The following is a 22,127-nucleotide window of genomic DNA, read 5'->3' as shown; positions in this document are numbered from 1 at the left end:
TCCAGTCTCTTTTTAAAAACTTCCAGTGTTGGAGCATTCACAACTTCTGGAGGCAGGTAGTTCCACTGTTCTCACTGCCAGGAACTTTCTCCTTAGTGCTAGTTTGGGTCTCTTGGGAATGGAACAACTTACTACAGCCAATTCATCATGGTCAGCTTGTTGCAGGACAATTTAACAGTTTAACTGAATTATTTAAAATAAATTTTAAAAATATTTTTAATTTTTGCCCTTCAAATTTCATTCTGTCCCTCCTTTCGCATCCTTTAACAATTCCGTTCCTCCATTTCTTAAATATTAGAGTAACTCTTGTCCCAGGGCCTCCTGCGGCGAGTTGGCTGTCCCAAATTGTCATTCTTGCCACCCACTTCTGGTAGCAAGCAGTTCCCCTGGCTAATTGTTCCCTCTGTCAGCAAATTTCTCCTTAGTTCCAGGTTGAATCTCTCCTGGATTAATTTCCATCCGTTTGTTTCTTCTCCTGCCTTCTGGTGCTTTGGAAAATAAGTTGACACCCCCCCCCCCTTTCTTTAGGGCAGTCCCCCAAATACTGGAAGGCTGCTATCATGTCACCCCTAAGTCCTTCTTTTCTCTAGACTGGCCAAACCCAAGTCCCGCAGCCGTTCTTCGTATGTTTTAGTCTCCAGGCCTTGGATCATCTTAGTTGCTCTTCTCTGCGCTTTTTCTACAAAATTCAACATTTTTTTTTTTTTTTTTGCAATGTGGTGACCAAACCTGGACGCAGGATTCCACGTGTGGCCTTACTAAGGCTTTACAAAGCGGTACTAATGTTTCACCTGATTTTGATTTTACGCCTCTGTTTATACAACCAAGCATTGTGTTAGCTTTTTTGGCTGCTGCCACACACGGCTGGCTCTACACTTGGAATACTGTGTCCAGTTTTGGTCGTCACGATGTAAAAAAGATGCTGAGACTCTAGAAAGAGTGCAGAGAAGAGCAACAAAGATGATCAGGGGACTGGAGGCTAAAACATACAAGGAACGGCTGCTGGAATTGGGGATATCTAGTTTAACGAAGAGAAGGACGAGGGGGGACAGGATAGCAGCGTTCCAGTATCTCAGGGGCTGCCCCAAAGAAGAGGGAGTCAAGCTATTTTCCAAAGCGCCTGAAGGCAGGACAAGAAGCAACGGGTGGAAACTAACCAAGGAGAGAAGCAACCTAGAACTAAGGGGAAACTTCCTGACAGTGAGAACAATTAACCAGTGGAACCACCTGCCTCCAGAAGCGGCGAATGCGGTGAATGTTTAAGGGATCGTCCGCTAGATCTCTCAGTCCCAGACGGGGGTTTGCAGGATCCCCGCTTGGAGACGGGCAGGGGGGCTCTCACCGTGTCGAGGCTCCCCCGTTCCACCAGGCCCAAATCCACGCCCTCCAGGTACTTCTCCGCCACCTCCAGCAAAGCTTCCTTGGGCCATTCCGAAAACCAGTCAATGGTGGTGCAGTTCACCAGAGCAGGATACTGGCGGATCCGGTTCCTGGGGCGGAACGACAGAAGAACCGAGTCGGAAGGGATCCTGGAGGTCTTCTAGTCCAACCCCCCCCTGCTCAAGCAGGCGATTCCTACGCCATTTTAGACAAAATGTGAAGACCCCTGCTTTAAACCCTCTATCTAAGTCTAAACTTTCCACCTGTGCGCCAAACCTACGGCTACTTTGGCCACTGGAGGGCGCTGTTACTCCACGCAGAATTTTCCGCCCGCCTTGTCTGGAGAGATCCACCCTGAAGCCTCACCTGAATGGGTCCCCCACGGGGCTCAGACACAGGACCACGTGCAGGTTATTGCGGACCCTTTCGATCAGGTAGGCAAAGAGGCTGTCTTGACTCTCCTGGATGCCCTCCGCCCGGGCTGCGTCGATGATGTGGGTTTGGATCTGGGGGAGGGAGAAGGATGGAATGGAATGGAATGGGATGGAATAGAATAGAATAGAATAGAATAGAATAGAATAGAATAGAATAGAATAGAATAGAATAGAAAATATGGAATGGAATGCAATGGAATGGAATAGAAAATAAAATATGGAATGGAGTGGAGTGGAGTGGAATGGAATGGAATGGAATAGAATAGAATAGAATAGAATAGAATAGAATAGAATAGAATAGAATAGAAATTAGGTAAGAATAAGAATAGAATAGAAATTAGGTTAGAATAAGAATAAGTATAAGAATAGGATAGGATAGGATAGGATAGGATAGGATAGGATAGGATAGAAATTAGGTTAGAATAGAATAGAATAGGAATAGAATAGAATAGAAAATATGAAATGAGAATAGAATAGAATAGAATATTGGAATGGAATAGAAAGAATAGAATATGGAAATAATAGAATAAGAGATAGAATGGAATATAGAATAGAATAGAATAGAATAGAAATTAGGTAAGAATAAGAATAGAATAGAAAATACAGAATAGGATGGGATAGGATAGGATAGGATAGAAATTTGGTTAGAATAGAATAGAAATTAGGTTAGAATAAGAATAAGAATAGAATAGGATAAGATAGAAATTAGGTTAGAATAGAATAGAATAGAAAATATGAAATGAGAATAGAAAATATGAAATGAGAGTAGAATAAAATAGAAAATATGAAATGAGAATAGAATAGAATAGAAAATATGAAATGAGAATAGAATAGAAAATATGAAATGAGAATAGAATAGAATAGAAAATATGAAATGAGAATAGAATAGAATCAGAAATATAGAATAGAATAGAACAGAATAGAATAGAATTACAGAATAGAATAGAGAAAGAATAGATCAAGAACAGAATAAACTTTATTGTAGACTAATCAGCATACATTAAAATGGAATCTCGTTGCGTTCGGCCCTCAGAGGGCCACCCCCTCCAATATACACCGCATAAACACAACAAAAGGGAACTATGGCCCCTTCATGACTTGTGGACTTCAATTCCCAGAATTCCTCAGCCAGGCACGCTTGTGGTCATAAAAGGGCCATAGTTCCCTCACGCTGGCTGAGGAATTCTGGGCGTTGAAGTCCACAAGTCATCCAAGGGCCAAGTTTGAAGAGCCCTGCTTGTGGAGTATCGGCTAATCCAGCCAGCTTGTTGTCGTCTGCAAACTTGACGAGTTCCCCAACCTCAAGCGACTGGCGTGGACTGTCAAAACTCAGGTGCTCTGCATTTTGCAGTGTGGTTCTCTCCAGCGGTGGGGAGGAAGCGCCCATGGTCCCCAGCCAGGAGACCAACGGGGGGGGGGGGGCGGGGAAGGGAGCTGCTCTTCTCCGCACGCTTTCCAGAGTCTCAACATCTCCTGATCTACTCAGAAACTCAAGAGCGTCCACCAAGCCCAAAGAGGAGAACGATGGATGGCTACGGGATGCTTGGCCCCGTCTCACACACCTCCTCAAACTCATCCGATTTGTAGAGGTTGGGAACTTCTCCGGAGCTGAGGACGTTGTTGATATCCTCCAGGAAGCATTCGTCTGCTATCTGAGTGTCCACAAAGAGGAAGGTGGTGGGCTTCAGATCCACCCCGGTCTGTCGGTACAGCTTCTTGATGTCTGGAGAAGGAAAAGGACACCTGTTGTGAAGTCCAGATATCACCAAGACCCACCTGGAAGAACGTTCTTTTTTTAAAAAAAAAAAATATTTTATTAATTTAGGTATTTAAAAAGGCAACGTGGTGACTGGGTGAATCAGTGAATGAGCCGAGGTGGCGCAGCAGTTAGAGTGCAGTACTGCAGGCCACTTTAGCTGACTATGTTCAGCAGGTCAGCGGTTCAAATCTCACCGGCTCAAGGTTGACTCAGCCTTCCATCCTTCCGGGGTAGGTAAAATGAGGACCCAGATTGTTGGGGGCAATGTAAATATATATATACATTGCTTACTGGTGTACACCGCTTAGAGAGTGCTTGCACTTAAAGCGGTATATAAGTCTCATAAATAAATAAATAAATAAATAAATAAATAAATAGTTTGATAACCAAATCTTTCGTCCAAATCTCAAATTGCACCATCAATTATTTTTTCTCTTTTTCCCTTAACATTTACTGTCTCGTATTCCAGTTAGTACAGTGGTGGCGAACCTACGGCACGTGTGCCAGAGGTGGCACGCGGAGCCCTCTCTGTGGGCACGCGCCATCGCCCCAGCATACATGGTCTCTAAAAGTTCGCCATCACTGGCCTAAGGCCAGCCAGCCTGGAGCCGCCATTGGGGAGCCCACCATCCCATCTACCAGAGACCCCCTGGATCTCACCCAACCCTGCACGGCTCCCACAGGTGTCCCTCCCCATAAGCAATATCGAGGTGGTCACGCCTACCCAGGCCATGCCCACCCAGTCTGCCATGACTGCTGCAGCCACGCCCATCCAGTGGCCATGCCCACCCTGTCTGCCACGCCCACTGTAGCTGCGCCCGCCGATTGGGCCACACCCATCCGGCACCTGGCGATGCATAAGTGGGTTTTGGGTTGCAGTTTGGGCACTCGGTCTCTAAAAGGTTCGCCATCATGAGCTAGTACAATTCTTATTATATCGATCAAAACATCATTCTTACATTTATCAATACATTTTTAGCCAATACGCGTCTTAACGACATTCCATCTTCACAGACAATCCATATCCTGTTGTTGATTTTGACCCAGTTTTTAGTTTCTCATCAATATTCCAATTTAACCTTTGATAGTGATCATTCTCAAAGCCTCAGGTCACCAGAATTTCCCTTATCTCAGTTCACAACAAAGTTGAAGATCCAAAATACACAGTTTAATCGATTGAGAATACAATCTGGTTCTATTTCCTAAAAAGCTATCTGTTTCCTACCATATTAAATTACCCACTTGATAACACAATATTCCCTCCTATCTATCTATCTATCTATCTATCTATCTATCTATCTATCTATCTATCTATCTATCTATCTATCTATCTATCTATCTATCTATCTATCTATCTATCTGTTTTCTGAGGTTTTCGCGGGCGTTTGTATGTAGGTCTTTGGTTATTCGGGTTTTCTCCCGCATCAAATTGGAAGTGTCTTGGCGATGTTTTGACGAAGTCCCATTTGTCATCTTCAGGCTGGGGGCTTCGGCTTCGTGCTTCGAGGAGCAATGTGTGATCGTAGCTCCTAGAAGCACGAAGCCGAAAACACCAGCCTGTAGATGACGAATGTGACTTCGTTGAAACGTCGCCAAGACACTTCCAATTTGACGCGGGAGAAAACCCGAATAACCAAAGACCGACCTACCTACACACACACACACACACACACACACACACACACACACACACACACACACATAACCGGGGTTAATTGACAGATCAAACTATTTTTAATAATTAATTTTCCTTTTCCTTTTAGGGACTAATTTTTAAATATTAAGCAGATAAAGAGTCCTTCTTTTCAAATAGTTTCCAAGGACCAGAATCGCCCTGATCTCAACTTCTCAACTTCCGGAAGAAGGTTCTGGACCTCGAGACGGGGTGAGGAACCCACCCACCTTCTCGGAATTCTTGCTTCCGGTACTGCCGGGAGACCTCGATCTGGAACGTGTAGTATTCGCAGATGGAGGACGCCAAGCGGGCCAGACTCTGGCGCCCGCTCCCTCCGATGCCCACCAGCAGCATGTTGCCACGGGGCTGGCTGATCACCCGGACGATGCGGGTTACTGCAAGAGAGGAAGGGAGAGTCAAGGGCAAGTGGACAAGCCGAGGGGACCAGCTACCGTAGCTTGAAGCAGCCAGGATCTCCAGAAGTTGTGGGTGGTCTATCAAACCAGTTTGGGTCTCACCCTACTGCAAAAAAAAAAAAAAAAGATGTTGGGACCTTGGAAAGAAATGGGAGGGAAGAAATAGGGAGGGAGGGAGGAAAGAAAGAAGGAAAGAAGGAAGGAAGCAGAGAAATGGGAGGGAAGAAATAGGGAGGCAGGGAGGAAGGAAGGAAGGAAGGAAGGAAGGAAGGAAGGAAGGAAGGAAGGAAGGAAGGAAGGAAGGAAGCAGAGAAATGGGAGGGAAGAAATAGGGAGGGAAGGAGGGAGGGAGGGATGGAGGAAGGAAGGAAGGAAGGAAAGAAGGAAGGAAGGAGAGAAATGGGAGGGAAGAAATAGGGAGGCAGGGAGGAAGGAAGGAAGGAAAGTAGGAAGGAAGGAAGGAAGGAAGAAAGGAAGGAAGGAAGGAAGCAGAGAAATGGGAGGGAAGAAATAGGGAGGAGGAAGGAAGGAAAGGAAGGAAGGAAGAAAGGAAGGAAGGAAGGAGAGAAATGGGAGGGAAGAAATAGGGAGGGAGGAAGGGAGGGAGGAAGGAAGGAAGGAAAGAAGGAAGGAAAGGAAGGAAGGAAGGAAGGAAGGAAGAAAGGAAGGAAGGAAGGAGAGAAATGGGAGGGAAGAAATAGGGAGGGAGGAAGGGAGGAAGGAAAGAAGGAAGGAAGGAAAGGAAGGAAGGAAGGAAGGAAGGAAGAAAGGAAGGAAGGAAGGAGAGAAATGGGAGGGAAGAAATAGGGAGGGAGGAAGGGAGGAAGGAAGGAAGGAAGGAAGGAGAGAAATGGGAAGAAAAATAAATAAGTAAGTAAGTAAGTAAGTAAATAAATAAATAAACCAACCAACCAACCCTTTAGTATCGAAGTATAACATGTATACAGTGAAATTGGCTGAGCAGGAGGGTGGACTAGAAGCCCTCCCGGGTCCCTTCCATCTCTGCTCTTCTGTTCTGCTCGCGTTCCTCTCCCCTTCCCCCCACCCCCCCCCGGCCCGGCTGGCCCGGGGGAACTTCCGCCTGCCCCACTCACTGTGTTCGATGGCGTCCCGGAAGAGGACCAGCCTCATGGGCACCACCCCCGGCGTCCGGTTGTACTCGCCCAGGGCCCGCTCCATCTCGGCCTTCAGGACGCCCATGTCCACCATGTCCTCGTAGACATTGCGCATGAAGTCGCCTGAGGCAGACATTTCTCAAGTCAGTTTTGCCCCCCGTTGTACGACCTTCCTTCCTTCTTCGCGTTGTTAAGTGAATCGCCGCAGTCGTGAAGCGAGTCACACCGCTGTTAAGTGAATCCGACTTCCCCATTGACTTCGCGTGTCACAAGGTCGCAAAAAAAAAAGGGGGGATCGCGGGACACCCGCACACTCTGGGACGCTACGACCGTTGTAAGTGTGAGTCAGTGGCCAAGCGTCTTGGATTTGGATCGCGGGATGAGGCTGGGGGAACGCGGCAACCGTCGTAAGTGTGAGTCGGTGGCCAAGCATCTTGGATTTGGATCACGGGATGACGCTGGGGGATGCTGCGACCGTCGTAAGTGTGAGTCAAGGGCCAAGCGTCTTGAATTTGGATTGCGGGATGACGCTGGCGGACGCTGCGACTGTCGTAAATATGAGTCGGTGGCCAAGCGTCTTGAATTTGGATCGCGGGATGACCCTGGGGGACACTGCGACCGTCGTAAATGTGAGTCGGTGGCCAAGCATCCATAACTGCGATGATTCACTTAACGACCGTGGGAATGCCCTTAAGAACGACAATGATTTGCTTAACGACCGGGGCAAAAGAGATAAACTCGGCCGGCTTCTGACCAGCAAAGTCAAAAGAGGAAGCTGGATTCGCTTAACGACCGTGGGAAATTCCCTTCATAACTGCAATGATTCGCTTAACGACCGTGGCCAAAAGGAGCTGGCACCTACCGAAGATGGGCGACCGCTTGTTGGGGCAGATGTGATGGAAGGTCAGGTCGAAAAAGGTGCCCAGCTTCTCGCTCAGCAGAGCCACGAAGGTCTCCATGTCGGGGCTGTCCACCAGGCGGTCCGAGAAGACCCTGCGGACGACGGGAAAAAAAGCCCCCCAAAGCGCCTTAGACGGGCAGTCCTCGGCTTACAACCGTTGGTTGAGTCAACCGGAAGAGCCTTGGAAGGGACCTTGGAGGTCTTCTGGTCCAGCCCGCTGCTCAAGCAGGAGACCCTATTCCAGTGGTTCTCCACCTGTGGGTCGGGACCCCATTTGGGGTCGAACGACCATTTCACGGGGGTCGCCAAACAACGCTGTCCGCCATTTTTTCCCCCCTTTTCCTTAGCTGTGCCACTCCCTTTTAGGCTTTTGAATAGAGTCCAAAAGCCAACAGGAATTGTCCAGGCTGTCTCTGCCCTGCTGAGCCCGCCCAAAGTCCCATTCTGCAAACGGTGCTGCACCAGTGGAGTAGTCCTCGACTTACGACCGGTTGAGTAGTCCTCGACTTACAACCGGTTGGGGGTCACGGCATTAAAAAGGTTGTGAACCACTGGACTAGACCATTTCAGACAAATGGTTGTCCAATCTCTTCTTAAGAACCTCCAGTGATGGAGCACCCACAGCTTCTGGTGGCTAATTATCCTCACTATGAGAAAATTCCTCCTTAGTTCCAGGTTGCTTCTCTCCTTGATGAGTTTCCAAATTCATAAATTTGACTGGGTATAAGAAGAGGAGGAGGAGGAGGAGGAGGAGGAGGAGGAGGAGAAGGAGAAGGAGAAGGAAGAGGAGGAGGAGGAGAAGAAGAAGAAGAAGAAGAAGAAGAAGAAGAAGAGGAAGAGGAAGAAGAAGAAGAAGAAGAGTTGGAAGGGACTTTGGAGGTCATCTAGTCCAACCCCCTGCTCAGGCAGGAACCGTACACCATTTCAGACAAATGGCTGTCCAGTCTCTTCTTAAACACGTCCAGTGTCGGAGCATTCACCGCTTCTGGAGGCAGGTGGTTCCACTGGTTAATTGTTCTCACGGTCAGGAAGTTTCTCCTTAGTTCTAGGTTGCTTCTCACCAGATCAAAATTTGGGACGTGGGTTTCTAAAGGTTTTGGCGGCCCCCCTGGGGTCACACGATCCCCCTTTTGCGACATTCCCGCAGATGAAGTCAAGGGGGGGGGAGGCAGGATTCGTTTAACGACCTCCCGATTCGCTTAACAACTGCCGTGAATCGCTGAACCGTTCAAAGCTGGGCACGACTGACTTAACCGCCGCCTTGCTTAACGCCAGAAATTCTGGCCTGGCTGGTGGCCGTAATGCTATATCAGTACCCTTATATTTATTTTATTTATATCCCATCCTGAGCAGGGGGTTGGACTAGATGACCTCCACAGTCCCTTCCGACTTTACTATTATTATTATTATATAATTATGAGATGGGTTTTTTTTTTTTCCTGGTCACCACTAACTCTGGAGCCCCGTTGGCCACGGGCACAAGACCCTCCCCCCAGCAGCCTCTTGCAAAGCCATCTCCAGTCCAGCAGGGGGAGCTAGCACCCTCCCTCCAGTGGGGAGGGGGAGGATGATGGGCTGGAGGGAAGAAGGAAGGGCAGAGGTCCTACCTGAAGCATTCGTGAATCCAGAGACGGGTCAAGCTGGCTTTGGTGTCGTGGAAGTCCTTGTGGGCCCTCAGCATGCCTTGGAAGACCTGAAGGAGGACAGCACCTTTGAGATCGGGGACAAGCGCAGGGTCTTGAACACAAGACACACCCCCCCCACTGTGGCTAGACACAATGGGGAAGGAGCTGTCTTTGCCCTCCAGCCAGGCTTGGGGTGCTGCTTCTGCTGGCAGTCCTGGTGCCTTTTGGTGGGAAATGGCTGGTCCATTAAGATGCTTTGCTACTCAGCTAGGCCAAGCTGGAGGAGGAGGAGGAGGAGGAGGAGGAGGAGGAGGAGGAGGAGGAGGAGGAGGAGGGCGACAACTGTGGGGTCCTTGGTGCTCTCTGAGCTGGGTGGTTTCCTTGCAGACGTTTCATGACCCAACTAGGTAACATCATCAGTGCTAGAAGGGTTTGCAGGAAGGAGGAGGAGGAGGAGGAGGAGGAGGAGGGAGGAGGGAGGAGGAGGAGGAGGAGGAGGAGGAGGAGGAGGAGAAGGAGGAGAACTGTGGGGTCTTTGATGCTCTCTGAGCTGGGTGGTTTCCTTGCAGACATTTCATGACCCAACTAGGTTACATCATCAGTGCTAGAAGGGAGGAGGAGGAGTGGGGGAAAGGACAAGGAAGAGGAGGAGGAGAAGGAGGAGGAGGACAACTGTGGGGTCCTTGGTGCTCTCTGAGCTGGGTGGTTGTCTTGCAGACGTTTCATGACCCAACTAGGTAACATCATCAGTGCTAGAAGGGTTTGCAGGAAGGAGGAGGAGGAGGAGGAGGAGGAGGAGGAGGAGGAGGAGGAGGAGGAGGAGGAGGAGGAGGAGGAGGAGGAGGAGAACTGTAGGGTCTTTGATGCTCTCTGAGCTGGGTGGTTGTCTTGCAGACGTTTCATGACCCAACTAGGGAACATCATCAGTGCTGGAAGGGTTTGCAGAGACGAAGAGGAGGAGGAGGAAAAGGAGGAGGAAGGAGAAGAAGAGGACGACGACTGTGGGATCCTTGATGCTCTCTGATCTTCACCAACGTCCTTGCAGACGTTTCATGACCAAACTAGGTAACATCATCAGTGCTAGCAGGGACGGAAATGTGCTCTCTGGTTATATACAAGTGGCTTGATGATCATCGTCGGCACTGACGGTCTAACCTAGTTGGGTCATGAAACGTCTGCAAGAAACAAACCAGCATAAAGAGCTCGTTTCTCCTCCTCCTCCTCTCTTCTAGCACTGATGATGTTCCCTAGTTGGGTCACGAAACGTCTGCAAGGAAACCACCCAGCTCAGGGAGCAACAAGGACCCCGCAGTCCTCCTTCCTCTCCTCCACCCGCTCCCCCATTCTCTTCCAGCACTGATGATGTTACCTAGTTGGGTCACGAAATGTCTGTAAGGAAGCTGCCAAAGGCAGAGGACACCAAGGGAACAGCCCCCCCCTCCCTCCCCAGGTCAACCCTGAGCTAGAAATATTCTCTCCTATCTATCTCCACAAACAGCCCCAGGAAGGCTTTTTCTGGGCCAGCCTCCCGTTCTATTTCTCTTCTTTCTTTCAATTTATGAACAATTAAGCGGGAACAATACAGCGGAGGGTTCACTGAAGCAACACACCTCTGGCCTGATTTAATTGGATTATCTAAGGACCTGGAACTGGCTTGTAGCTGCCCAGAATTAATCAGTTTAAACCAGGTGAAGTAAACACCTTCTTCTGCGTTATCCCCAAGGTTGTGAACTTTTCTTTCTTTCTTTCTTTCTTTCTTTCTTTCTTTCTTTCTTTCTTTCTTTCTCTTTCTTTCTCTTTCCTTCTCTTTCCTTCTTTCTCCTCTTTCTCCTCTTTCTTTTCTTTTTCTTTCTTTCTTTCTTTTTCTTTCTTTCCATCTCTTTCTTTCTTCCTTTCCTCTCTTTCTCCTTTCTTTCTTTCTTTCGTTTCTCTTTCCTTTCTTTCTCTTTCTTTTTTTTTCTTACTCTCTTTATTTTTTCTTTCTCTCTCTTTCTCTTTCCTTTTTTCTTTTTCTTTCTTTCTTTCTTTCTTTCTTTCTTTCTTTCTTTCTTTCTTTCTTTCTTTCTTCCTCTCTCTCTTTTTCCTTCTTTCTTTCTTTCTTTTTTCTTTCTTTCTTCCTCTTTCTTTCTCCTTTCTTTCTTTTTCTCTTTCTTCTCTCTCTCTCTTTCTCTCTCTCTTTCCTTTTTTCTTTTTCTTTCTTTCCTTCTTTCTTTCTTCCTCTCTTTCTTTTTCCTTCTTTCTTTCTTTCTTTTTCTTTCTTTCTCTTTTTTCTTTTTCTTTCTCCTTTATTTCTTTTTCTCTTTCTTCTCTCTCTCTCTCTCTCTCTCTTTCTTTCTTTCTTTCTTTCTTTCTTTCTTTCTTTCTTCTTCTTCTTTCTCTCTTTTTCCCTTCCTTCCTTCCTCCCTTCCTTCCTTCCTTCCTGTCACCAACTTGTCAATTAAAATGCTCTCCCCCCCCCTTTCCTATTTTTGCAAGAAAACCTGCCTGTTTACCTTCCCTGGCATCAGCCTTTTACGGTTCAAGGTGTCATTTGAATGATCAAAAAAAATAAAAAATAAAAAGTAAACGAATCGAACAAAGGCGAAGATCTAAACAGGGCCCACCTGGCTTGGGATACGTCCTACTTTAAGCAGCGGGAGAATGCGCTAATGACGGATTAATAATGAAGGTGGGGAAGCAACGGGACGGGGTGGGGTGTGAGTGGGCTCTTCCTTTTGGGGGAGAAAGGGACTCCTATTTCTGGCCCTGCTCTGCACCCCTCAACCAGCTGAAAAGGGAAGCGGGGTGGCAGCGCAGACCTGGCTCCCGGGCGCCCGACTGCGTTTGATGTGCGGGAGAAGAGCTTCGGGGCTTAAAAGCTGGGATAAACATTCCGGTGTCATCTGATGTCTCCGAAGCCGCATTGCCCATTTGATGTGCGCTCCGCGTCTCTGCCCTGCTTGGAATGCTAATGCTCACAGCCTCTGGGCATCCATGGAGGCGGGCGTAGGAAAACATTTTAAGCCTGGCACGCGTTTCTGGCTCCCCGTAACAGGCCTGGGTGGGCCCCAGGCCTTCCCGGCTTGGCCTGGGGGGGGGGGGGGAGGAGGGTGGAAATTCCCTGGGATTTGAGGAGGGGGGGGAACCATAGGACGGGGGGAAAAAGGTGGATAAGAGAAAAATCTTCCCTAATTCCAAGCTCTGAGGAGCTAAGTGGGACTTGCTTCTTGCCCAAGGCAAAACCTGGAACCCATTGCCCCTCCAGGTGGGTTGGCTGGCATCGCTTCCGTGGAAAAGCACCTCCAGCCCCCACCCCACCCTGTCCCTCTGCCGAGGGCGACGGGGTTCTTGAGAAGGCAACTTCAACGGCGACAAAGGTGCCTTTTCCAGGAGGCAACTGGACTTCCTCTGTTTTCCTTTGAAGACGTTTCCCTTCTCATCCCAGAAGCTTCCTCAGGTTCTGACTGGATGGTGGGGGAAATGGAAGGATTTATACTCCTTGCAGACAGCTGGTCATTTGCCTTCTTTTAGGGAGTCGTTGAGGCCAGCTGGAGCTTTGTCCCAAAGGTGCTTTTTTCAGGACTTCCTTGCTTTTCTTTGAAGACATTTCGCTTCTCATCCAGGAAGCTTCTTCAGCTTTGACTGGATGGTGGAGAATGGAAGGATTTATACTCCTTGCAGAAAGCTGGTCATTTGCCTTCTTTTAGAGAGTCGTTGAGGCCACTTGGAGGTTTTTCCGTGTCTTCAGTTGTCCCAAAGGTGCTGTTTCAAGAGGCCACTGGACTTTCCTTTTTTTCTTTGAAGATGTTTCGCTTCTCATCCCAGAAGCTTCTTCAGCTCTGACTGGATGGTGGGGAGTGGAAGGATTTATACTCCTTGCAGACAGACAGCTGGTCATTTGCATTTTTAGAGAGTTGTTGAGGCCACTTGGAGGTTTGTCTGTGTCCTCAGGGTCATCAGAGTGGTGCAAATGGGTGTGGAGACTTCTTGGAACTGTTGAAAGGAGGCTCCACACCCATTTGCAGCACTCAGATGACCCCGACAACACAGATAAACCTCCAAGTGGCCTCAACGACCCTCTAAAAGGGTGCAAATGACCAGCTGTCTGCAAAGAGTATAAATCCTTCCATTTCCCACCGTCCAGTCAGAGCTGAAGAAGCTTCCTGGATGAGAAGCGAAACGTCTTCAAGGAAAGCAAGAAAGTCCTGAAAAAAAGCACCTTTGGGACAAAGCTCCAAGTGGCCTCAACGACTCCCTAAAAGAAGGCAAATGACCAGCTGTCTGCAAGGAGTATAAATCCTTCCATTTCCCCCCACCATCCAGTCAGAACCTGAGGAAGCTTCCGGGATGAGAAGCGAAACCAAAGAAAAACAAAAGAAAATCCAGCTCCCTCTTGAAAAAGCTCCTTTGGGACAACGGAGGACACAGGTCAACCTCCAAGTGGCCTCAACGACTCTCTAAAAGAAATGCAAATGACCGGCTGTCTGCAAGGAGTATAAATCCTTCCGCTCCCCACCATCCAGTCAGAGCTGAAGAAGCTTCTGGGATGAGAAGGGAAAGGTCTTCAAAGAAGAAGAAGGAAGTCCAGTTGAGTCCTGAAAAAAAGCATCTTTGGGACATCCCTGACCTGGACGACGGAGCATCTCCTTAGACATCGAACAGGGACACAATTTGGACTCCGGGCGCCCCCCGTTAGCTGGGCAGGAGAAAAGGGCCACCACGGACCCCTGCTTCTACCTTGGAAATATCCCGGAGGTTGAAGAGGTAGTGGATCTTGGCCGGGGTGGGCAGGAACCGCTGGACCACGCTGTTGTAGAGCTCCACCGTGGCCTCGGTGATGACGTTGCCGATGGGCTTGACGGCCTCCTCGAAATTCTGCAACTTCTGGTTGATCATGGTGCCGAAGATGCGGCGGATTTGGGAGTCCTGTCCACGGGGGGAAAAAATCAGGAAGAGGTGGGGGGGTGGGACAGCACCCCTTCCCCGCCCCCACCGGGGTCTGAGATAAGCCTCCAGCTGCAGGAGATGCCTTGCTGGATGTTCTCTGCAAACTGGATAGTCTTCAAGGGTTGACGGGCGTAGATTGGTTCTGACGCAAAGGCGATAATCAAACCCTCGTCTGCCTATCACACGGGGGGGGGGGGCCTCGGAGGTGAGGCCAGGAGACCCCGTGATTTTTAGAGTGGTAGGGGGCTTTAGCATTTGGCGGAGGAGGCCCCCCCTGCAAAGCCCTGGCCTCAAATGGGAGTTAAAGCCAACCTTTAAAGGATCCCGTTGAAAACTTGGATCCAATGTTAAATAAAAGAGAATGTAGAGCAACCGTGACCTCTTTAAGACGGGTGGACTTCAACTCCCAGAATTCCCCAGCCAGCTATGCTGGCTGGGGAATTCTGGGAGTTGAAGTCCAGACCCCTTTCAGAGGCCAAGGTGGCGATACACAGCCCCAAAAGGATTTTAGCCATGGGGTTCTCACCCCAAATTAGAGATGACCAAAAAGTGACCTCAATTCCAGCTCAAACGGAAGGCTCTACTATTCTATTCTATTCCGTTCCATTCCATTCCGTTCCGTTCCGTTCCATTCCATTTCTTATTCTATTCTGTTCCATTCCGTTCCATTCCATTCCATTCCATTCCATTCCATTCCATTCTATTCCATTCTATTCTATTACAGATTCTATTCTATTCTATTCTATTCTGTTCTGTTCTATTCTATTCTTTTCTATTCTATTCTATTCTATTCCAGATTCTATTCTATTCTTTTCTATTCTATTCTATTCTGTTCTATTATTATTCTACTCTACTCCATTCCATTCCATTCCATTCTATTCTGTTATTATTCTATTCTACCTCTTATTTTATTCTATTCTATCCCTTATTCTATTCTATCCCTTATTCTATTCTTATTCTTATTCTATTCTTATTCTTATTCTATTCTATTCTATTCTATTCTATTCTATTCTATTCTATTCTATTCTATTCTATTCTATTCTATTCTATTCTATTCTATTCTATTCTAATTCTGTTCTAATTCTATTCCATTCTGTTCTGTTCTGTTCTGTTATTATTCTACTCTACTCCATTCCATTCCTGCCCTCCGTAAAGGGACAGTGGGCTGACATCTGAACTGGCGTGCTATCTCTGCAGGAGCTAGTGGCCACCCACCCAGCAGAGAGAGGGAGGGGGGAAAAATAGGTAGGGGGGGTCTCTCTCCTTTGCCCGCCAGGTGAAGCCCCGACTCGCAGCCCCCTCCTCATCTGGGCTGCCCTCCCCATGCCAAGCAGCCCTTACAGTGGGGAAGGTCATGTTGATGAGATTGAAACGGCTTTGTAAACGACTGGAGATCACCGTACGCCCTCCGCCGGCAGGTCCCATGGCTGCCATCAGGAACATGTCCTGGGGGGGGGGGAAAGAGAGACAGACCTCCATCAAAACCAGGGGAGGAAAAATAAAAAAAAGACACCCACCCTCCCCTGCTTTCCCTGCAGCCCACCCTCTGGCTGCAAAGGGTTTAGCCGCCTCCGTGCCGAGAGAGAGAGAGAGAGAGAGAGAGAGAGAGAGAGAGAGAGAGAGAGAGAGAGAGAGAGAGAGAGAGAGAGAGAGAGAGAGAGAGGAAAGCAGCAGCAGCAGCATACAAAGAACGGGACATAATCACTGCCATGGCACGTGCCATCCTGCCCTCCTGCCTTCTGCCACGCCGGCCCCTTTAACCATTATTCCGGGCACAAGCGTCTCTGTTTGCCAGCTGCTGGGTTTTCAAACCACCCGGGGTCTGAGGAGACAATGCGCTCGGCACGTGAACGCAATTAATGTGCCGGAGAGGCGCCTGGAAAGAAAAAAAACCAGCCCTGGCAGGCGGGCAGGCGGGCGGGCGGGCATGGAGATTTATTTATTTATTAATAAAATGTATAGGCCGCCCAATCCCTAGGGACTCAGGCCGGCGTACAAAATTAAAACAATAAATATAACAATAAAAACGAGTGCATTCATACAGCATGTCCCAATCGTATCCCGGCCCCCCCGGGGACATCAACCCCAGGCCTGCCGGAACAGGAGAGTTTTAATAGCTTTCTTGAAGGCCGGCAAGGTGGGAGTAGTTCGAATCTCGGGGGGAAGTGGATTCCACCAGGTCGGAGCCACCACAGAAAAGGCCCTTCCCCGAGGGCCCGCCGGCCGACAATTGTCTGGCCGATGGGACCTGAAGGAGGCTCAATCTGTGGGACCTCACCGGTCTCTGGGAACTGTGCGGCAGTATGCGGTCCTGTAAGTAACCTGGTCCTAAGCCATGAAGGGCTTTAAAGGTGACAACCAACACCTTGAATTGCGTCCGGAGACCCACAGGAAGCCAGTGCAGCTCGTGGAGGATAGGTGACACGTGGGTGTACCTTGGCGCGCCCACAATCGCTCTCGCGGCTGCATTCTGAACCAACTGCAGCCTCCGAACGCTCTTCAAGGGTAGCCCCATGTAGAGCGCATTACAGTAATCCAGTCTTGAGGTGACAAGGGCATGAGTAACCGGGAGTAGAGCCTCCCCGTCCAAATAAGGCCGCAACTGGTGCACCAGGCGAAGCTGGGCAAAGGTCCCCCTGGCCACAGCCGATAGATGTTGTTCCAGATTTAGCTGTGAGTCCAGGAGGACACCCAAGTTGCGGGCCTGCACTGAGGGAGGTAAATTTGCCCCCCCCCCAGGACTAAAGATGGACCATCCAGTTGGCCTTTGGGAGGCAAGACCCAGAGCCACTCGGTCTTGTCAGGGTTGAGTCTAAGCCTGTTCACCCCCATCCAGCCCCTCACATCGTCCAGGCACCGGCACATCACGTCGACTGCTTCACTGAAAGGACACGGGGTGGAGATATACAATTGGGTATCATCCGCGTACTGATGATACCTCACCCCCGTGTCGCCGAATGATCTCGCCCAGCGGTTTCATGTAGATGTTAAAAAGGAGGGGGGACAGGAGGCACCCCATAATCGAGGCGCCAAGGGACGATCTCTGTCCGCCCGCCAACACCGACTGCGACCTGTCGGAGAGGTAGGAGGAGAACCACCGCAATACCGTGCCGCCCACCTCCACCTCTCCGAGACGACGCAGAAGGACGCAGAGATCTAGAAGGGGGTACTGCAGGTGGGGTCCTCCCTCCCTCCCTGTGCAGAAAGACCTCACCTTGATGTGTTTGATGGTCTGCTTGGCACGGTCGTACCAGAATCCGTAGTCCAGCCAAAGCCGGAGAAGCTCCAGAGGGGGCTGTGACCCGAACGTGTCTTTGGCGGGCATGTTCAGGTCATCCATGAAGGTGATCATGCTTTTCCCCCCCATGGGCACGTAGACGCCCTTGGTGCGTTTCTCCACCCGGCTCTCGATGATGCTCTGGACGTTGTTGGATGTGGTCTGCGGGACGGGGAAAGGAAGGACACCTCTCAGAAGCGGGCCCAAAGCCTCGGCGTACGGGACGCCCTCCGCTTACGACCGCGATAGAGGCCCCAAGTTGCTATGCGAGTTGCAATTTAAAGAGAGACCGGGCGGCCCTTTGTCAGAAACGGCGTCGGTAGGATCTCCTGCCTGAGCAAGGGGCTGGACTAGATGACCTCCAAAGTTCCTCCCCACTCTGCTGTTTGGTTATTCTGAAAAGAAGGACCGGGGGTGTGTGTGTGACATGATCGCAGTGTTTCATTATCATTTGAGGGGCTGCCACAAAGAAAGGGGGGGGGTCCACCTGTTCCCCAAAGCGCCTACGGGCAGGATGGAAACTCATCAAGGAGAGAAGCAACCTGGAACTAAGGAGAAACGTCCAAACACTGAGAACAATTAACCAGTGGAACAGCTTGCCACCGGAAATCGTGGGCCCTCCATCACTGGAGGTTTTTAAGAAGAGATTGGACAACCATGTATCTGAAACGGTACAGGATCTCCGGCCTGAGCATGGGGTCAGACTAGAAGACCTCTGAGGTCCCTCCCCACTCTGTTATTCCGTGCCCCATTTTGCGATCGTTTTTGCCACAATCATGAAGCGAATCACGTGGACGTTAAAAGAATCCAGCTTCCCCCATGGCTTGTCGCAAAAGGAGTTCGCTGTTGAGTTTCGTCCCGTTTCTACGACTTTCCTCACTGCCGTCATTACGCGAATCAGCACAAATTAGCCACCCTGTCGTTAAACAAATATGGCTCTTCCCCGTCGACTTTGCGTGAGCCCTTCCCCTCCGGGACGCTGCAATCATCCTTTAACACAGTGGTTCTCCACCTGTGGGTCGGGACCCCATTTGGGGTCGAACAACCATTTCACAGGGGTCGCCAAACAACGCAGTCCGCCATTTTTTCCCCCTTTTCCTTAGCTGTGCTCCTCCCTTTTCTTCTATTGGCTTTTGAAAGCCAATAGAAGAGACTCTCTTGAATAGAGTCTCATTCTATTGGCTTTCCAAAGCCAATAGGAATTGTCCAGGCTGTCTCTGCCCTGCTGAGCCCGCCAAAAATCCCATTCTGCAAACGGTGCTGCACCGGTTGAGCAGTCCTCGACTTACGACCGGTTGAGTAGTCCTCGACTTACGACTGGTTGGGAGTTGCGGCATTCAAAAGGTTGAGAACCACTGCTTTAACATGAGCCGGTTGCCAAGTTTGATCCCATAACCGTGGGGAAACGCCGCAACGGCCGTTGAGTGTGGAACGCGGGGCTAAGCCGCCGTTCTCAGGGCTGTCGTCGTTCGGCCACTCAGTAAATCGTCATTAAGTGGGGGACTTTATGTACTCGGGCCCAGCGAGGCCTCTCTCTCGTCCCTGTCAGATCAAGGGTGCCGTGAGGGGTGGAACACGTTACCTGGGCGGACATGTTGATTACCAGGACGGCCCACTTCATGGTGTCCAGAGACTGAAGCACCTCTTGCGCGATGGAGGTCTTCCCGGTGCCCACCATGCCCACCAGCAACACCGGCTGTTGGTTGGAAATGAGGGCGTTCACCAAGTAGTTGTACCGCATGGTGTCCACAGTGGGAACGATGATCTTGTAGAAGGGCATGCTGGGGAAGAGAGGCGGGGGGTCTCGGCTCGGGATGTCTGCCAGCACCAGCCCCTGGGCAGACGCGCCACCCCTGTCCCCCAGCCCGAGCCCCCGGTGGGGTCCTCTCGCCGCCGCGGCCGTACCAAAAACACTTGCCGAGAGGCATGAAGACATCCGACACGCGACACAATTCCCGCAGCTGTCATCTCCACTGGAGCCTGACAGCTTGGGCGGGGGCCGTTGTTGACGACGCCGTCCGCCCGCCCGGCGTGACGTGGGGGCAGCCGGCCGCCCGGGGACCATGTCGCTGGCAATTCCAGGGCCCGGATCGGATTAGACTGGGCGAGAGGTGGCAGGGTGTGTGTGTGTGTGTGTAAATGGAGGCGAGGCCTTGGCTTAAACTACAAGCTCGGCTGGTGGTTGTGAAGGAGACGGTTGTGAAGTTTTGTGGTTGGGGGGAGGCCATTGTTGTGGACGCGGTCCTTCCGTCCAGGGTTGCCATTAGGGGCAATTGGTGTGTGTGTGTGTGTGTGTGTGTAAATGGATGCCAGCCGTTGGCTTAAACTCGTGGTTATGACGTTGGGAATGTCAGCAGTTGTGAAGTGGTGTGGTTGCATGGAGGCCGGAAATGAGAAAGGGGTTGAGACAATGTCTTCGGCACCTTCTCGACGGGCAAGCCTCAACTTACGACCACCACGGAGCCCAAAATTTCCGTTACTCAATGAGACAGGTGAGTTTTGCCCCATTTGGGCATCTTTCCTAACACGGTGTTAAGTGAATCGCTGTGGCGGTTCAGTTAGTCACACGGTCGTTAAGCAAACCCGGCTTCCCCCCGTTGACTTGGGGGAAGGTCGCAAAAGGAGGATCACGGGCTCCGGCAACATGGTGACCGTCGTAAATAGGAGCCAGTGGGCAAGCGTCTGAATTTGGATCGCGTAGCCCCCCCCCCCAGGGACGCCGGAGGGTCGTCAGTGTGAAAAATGGTCATAAAAGTCCCTTTTTTCAGTGCCGTTGGAACTTCCAACAGTCGCTAAACGGACGGTTGTAAGTTGAGGACCATCTGTACTGTTAGGACACCACTGATGAAAGACCCAATTTTCTTCACTATGGATCAACCCAGGATTGTCTCTGGATCCCACATCCTGTTTTCTGGACCTATCATTGGAAAACCACATCCCTCTCCGGCAATTTCCACCATGGTCCTCACGGCCGGACCACCACAAGGAGCAACGTGAAAAGCAGGCCCACCTGCTGTCCCTCAAGAGCTTCTGGCCTTCAAACCCAGCCCAGGGGGGAACAGATCCGGGTCTGAAGCACGGAAGGGTGTTCTCCCTGAAGCCCGTTCTTCCACGATCTTGAGATCTTGACCAACGGGCCAGATGGTTACTCACTTGGCGGGGTATCTCCACATTTTGGGAAGGTTGTCTTCAAAGGCCACCCACTGCTTCCTCTTGGGGTCCACGTAGTACTCGTAGACCGTGTCCTGCGGGGAGGAAGCAAGGACTTCCATGTGTGGGGTGGACACATTGCAGACAGCTGGTCATTTGCCTTTTTTAGAGGGTCGTTGAGGCTCTCGGTTGCCCCAAAGCTGTTTTTTTCAGGAGGCAACTGGACGTTCTTGTTTTTCCTTCGAAGATGTTTTGCTTCTCATCCCAGAAGCTTCCTCACGTTCTGACTGGATGGAGGGGAAGGGAAGGATTTATACTCCTTGCAGACTGCTGGTCATTTGCAACTCTTTTAGAGGGTCGTTGAGGCCACCTGGAGGTTTGTCCGTGTCCTCAGGGTCACCTGAGTGGTGCCAATGAGTGTGGAGCCTCCTTGAGACTCATTTGAGAAGGCTCCACGCCCATTTGCACCACTCGGGTGACCCTGAGGACACAGACAAACCTCCAAGTGGCCTCAACGACCCTCTAAAAGAAGGCAAATGACCCGTCCACTTGCCTCTTGAAAAAGCAGGACCTGGGTGACGGAGAACTGCGTGAGTTGCTGTCCCAGGCTAAACCCAGAACACCCCCCAAAAGCCAAGGGAGCAAGACCTTGTTAGGGAAAGACCCCTCTATTTCCCGCAGGAAGCTGTCGATCTTCTTCCGGCCTTCCTCGTCCACAGCCGCGCACAGGGACCAGATCATGCTGAAGACGTAGTACATCTCTACCAGGGTGGAGTAATTCTCGGCGTCGGTGAGGCTGAGCTGGAGGGAGCGGGGGAGAGCTTCACGTAAGCCACCAAGGCATGGATCTATGATGACTCACCGCGGCCAGGTGGGTTGGACTCAGTGGGCAGGGCCAGCCGAGTGTCTCCAGGTGAGTGTGGGTGGGCAGGTGGGCGTGGCCAGGTGAATGCCCACCCAGGTTTCCCAGGGTAGAGAAAGCTGCCCAGGGAGACTTGTTCTGCGCCCACCTGGCCGTGCCCACCTGGTGCCCCCTCCCCCACACGGCCACACCCACATGACACCTCCCCGGCCACACCCACGTGGTTGTGTCCATCTGACCACACCCACCTGGTGCCTCTCCAGCCACACCCATGTGACTGTGTCCACCTGGCCATGCCCACTGATGCCCAACCCAGCCACACCCACGTGGTTGTGTCCATCTGGCCACTCCCACCTGGCGCCCCCTCCCCCACCTGGCCACATCCACGTGGTTGTGTCCACCTGGCCACGCCCACCCGGTGCCCACCCCAGCCACACCCACATGGTTGTGTCCATCTGGCCACTCCCACCTGGCGCCTCCTCCCCCACCTGGCCACACCCACGTGGTTGTGTCCACCTGGCCACACCCATCTGGTGCCCATCCCGGCCACACCCACGTGGCTGTGTCTGCCTGGCCACGGCCACCTATCCGCCCCAAGTGATCCACC

At 50.7% G+C, this 22,127-nt stretch overlaps 1 protein-coding gene across 4 annotated transcripts in view; it reads right to left on the bottom strand.

Moving 5' to 3' along the window:
- The window catches only part of DNAH2 (dynein axonemal heavy chain 2), a 167,437-nt gene that overhangs the window by 33,553 nt on the left and 111,757 nt on the right, over positions 1 to 22,127 (bottom strand). For all 4 annotated transcript variants that reach the window (XR_005556086.1, XM_039337948.1, XM_039337947.1 and 1 more), the window contains exons 47-59: positions 21,307 to 21,459; positions 20,662 to 20,753; positions 19,091 to 19,289; positions 17,446 to 17,670; positions 15,573 to 15,677; positions 14,022 to 14,210; positions 9,288 to 9,373; positions 7,642 to 7,772; positions 6,759 to 6,902; positions 5,476 to 5,643; positions 3,377 to 3,537; positions 1,747 to 1,886; positions 1,343 to 1,490 (exon numbers count right to left, since the gene is read on the bottom strand). Coding sequence is in view for 3 of the 4 variants with exons in the window: in XM_039337948.1 (XP_039193882.1) it covers positions 1,343 to 1,490; positions 1,747 to 1,886; positions 3,377 to 3,537; positions 5,476 to 5,643; positions 6,759 to 6,902; positions 7,642 to 7,772; positions 9,288 to 9,373; positions 14,022 to 14,210; positions 15,573 to 15,677; positions 17,446 to 17,670; positions 19,091 to 19,289; positions 20,662 to 20,753; positions 21,307 to 21,459 (1,941 nt within the window). In the remaining variant the exon portion in view is untranslated. The remainder of the gene's footprint in view (positions 1 to 1,342; positions 1,491 to 1,746; positions 1,887 to 3,376; positions 3,538 to 5,475; positions 5,644 to 6,758; positions 6,903 to 7,641; positions 7,773 to 9,287; positions 9,374 to 14,021; positions 14,211 to 15,572; positions 15,678 to 17,445; positions 17,671 to 19,090; positions 19,290 to 20,661; positions 20,754 to 21,306; positions 21,460 to 22,127) is intronic.

This window comes from Crotalus tigris, unplaced genomic scaffold (assembly GCF_016545835.1).
Source record: "Crotalus tigris isolate CLP2741 ecotype Arizona unplaced genomic scaffold, ASM1654583v1 scf7180000017690.20705106771:4171800, whole genome shotgun sequence".
Lineage (NCBI taxonomy): Eukaryota > Metazoa > Chordata > Lepidosauria > Squamata > Viperidae > Crotalus > Crotalus tigris.
The sequence above is the reverse complement of the archived record's forward strand: the minus strand, read 5'-3'. Positions and strand labels throughout refer to the sequence as shown.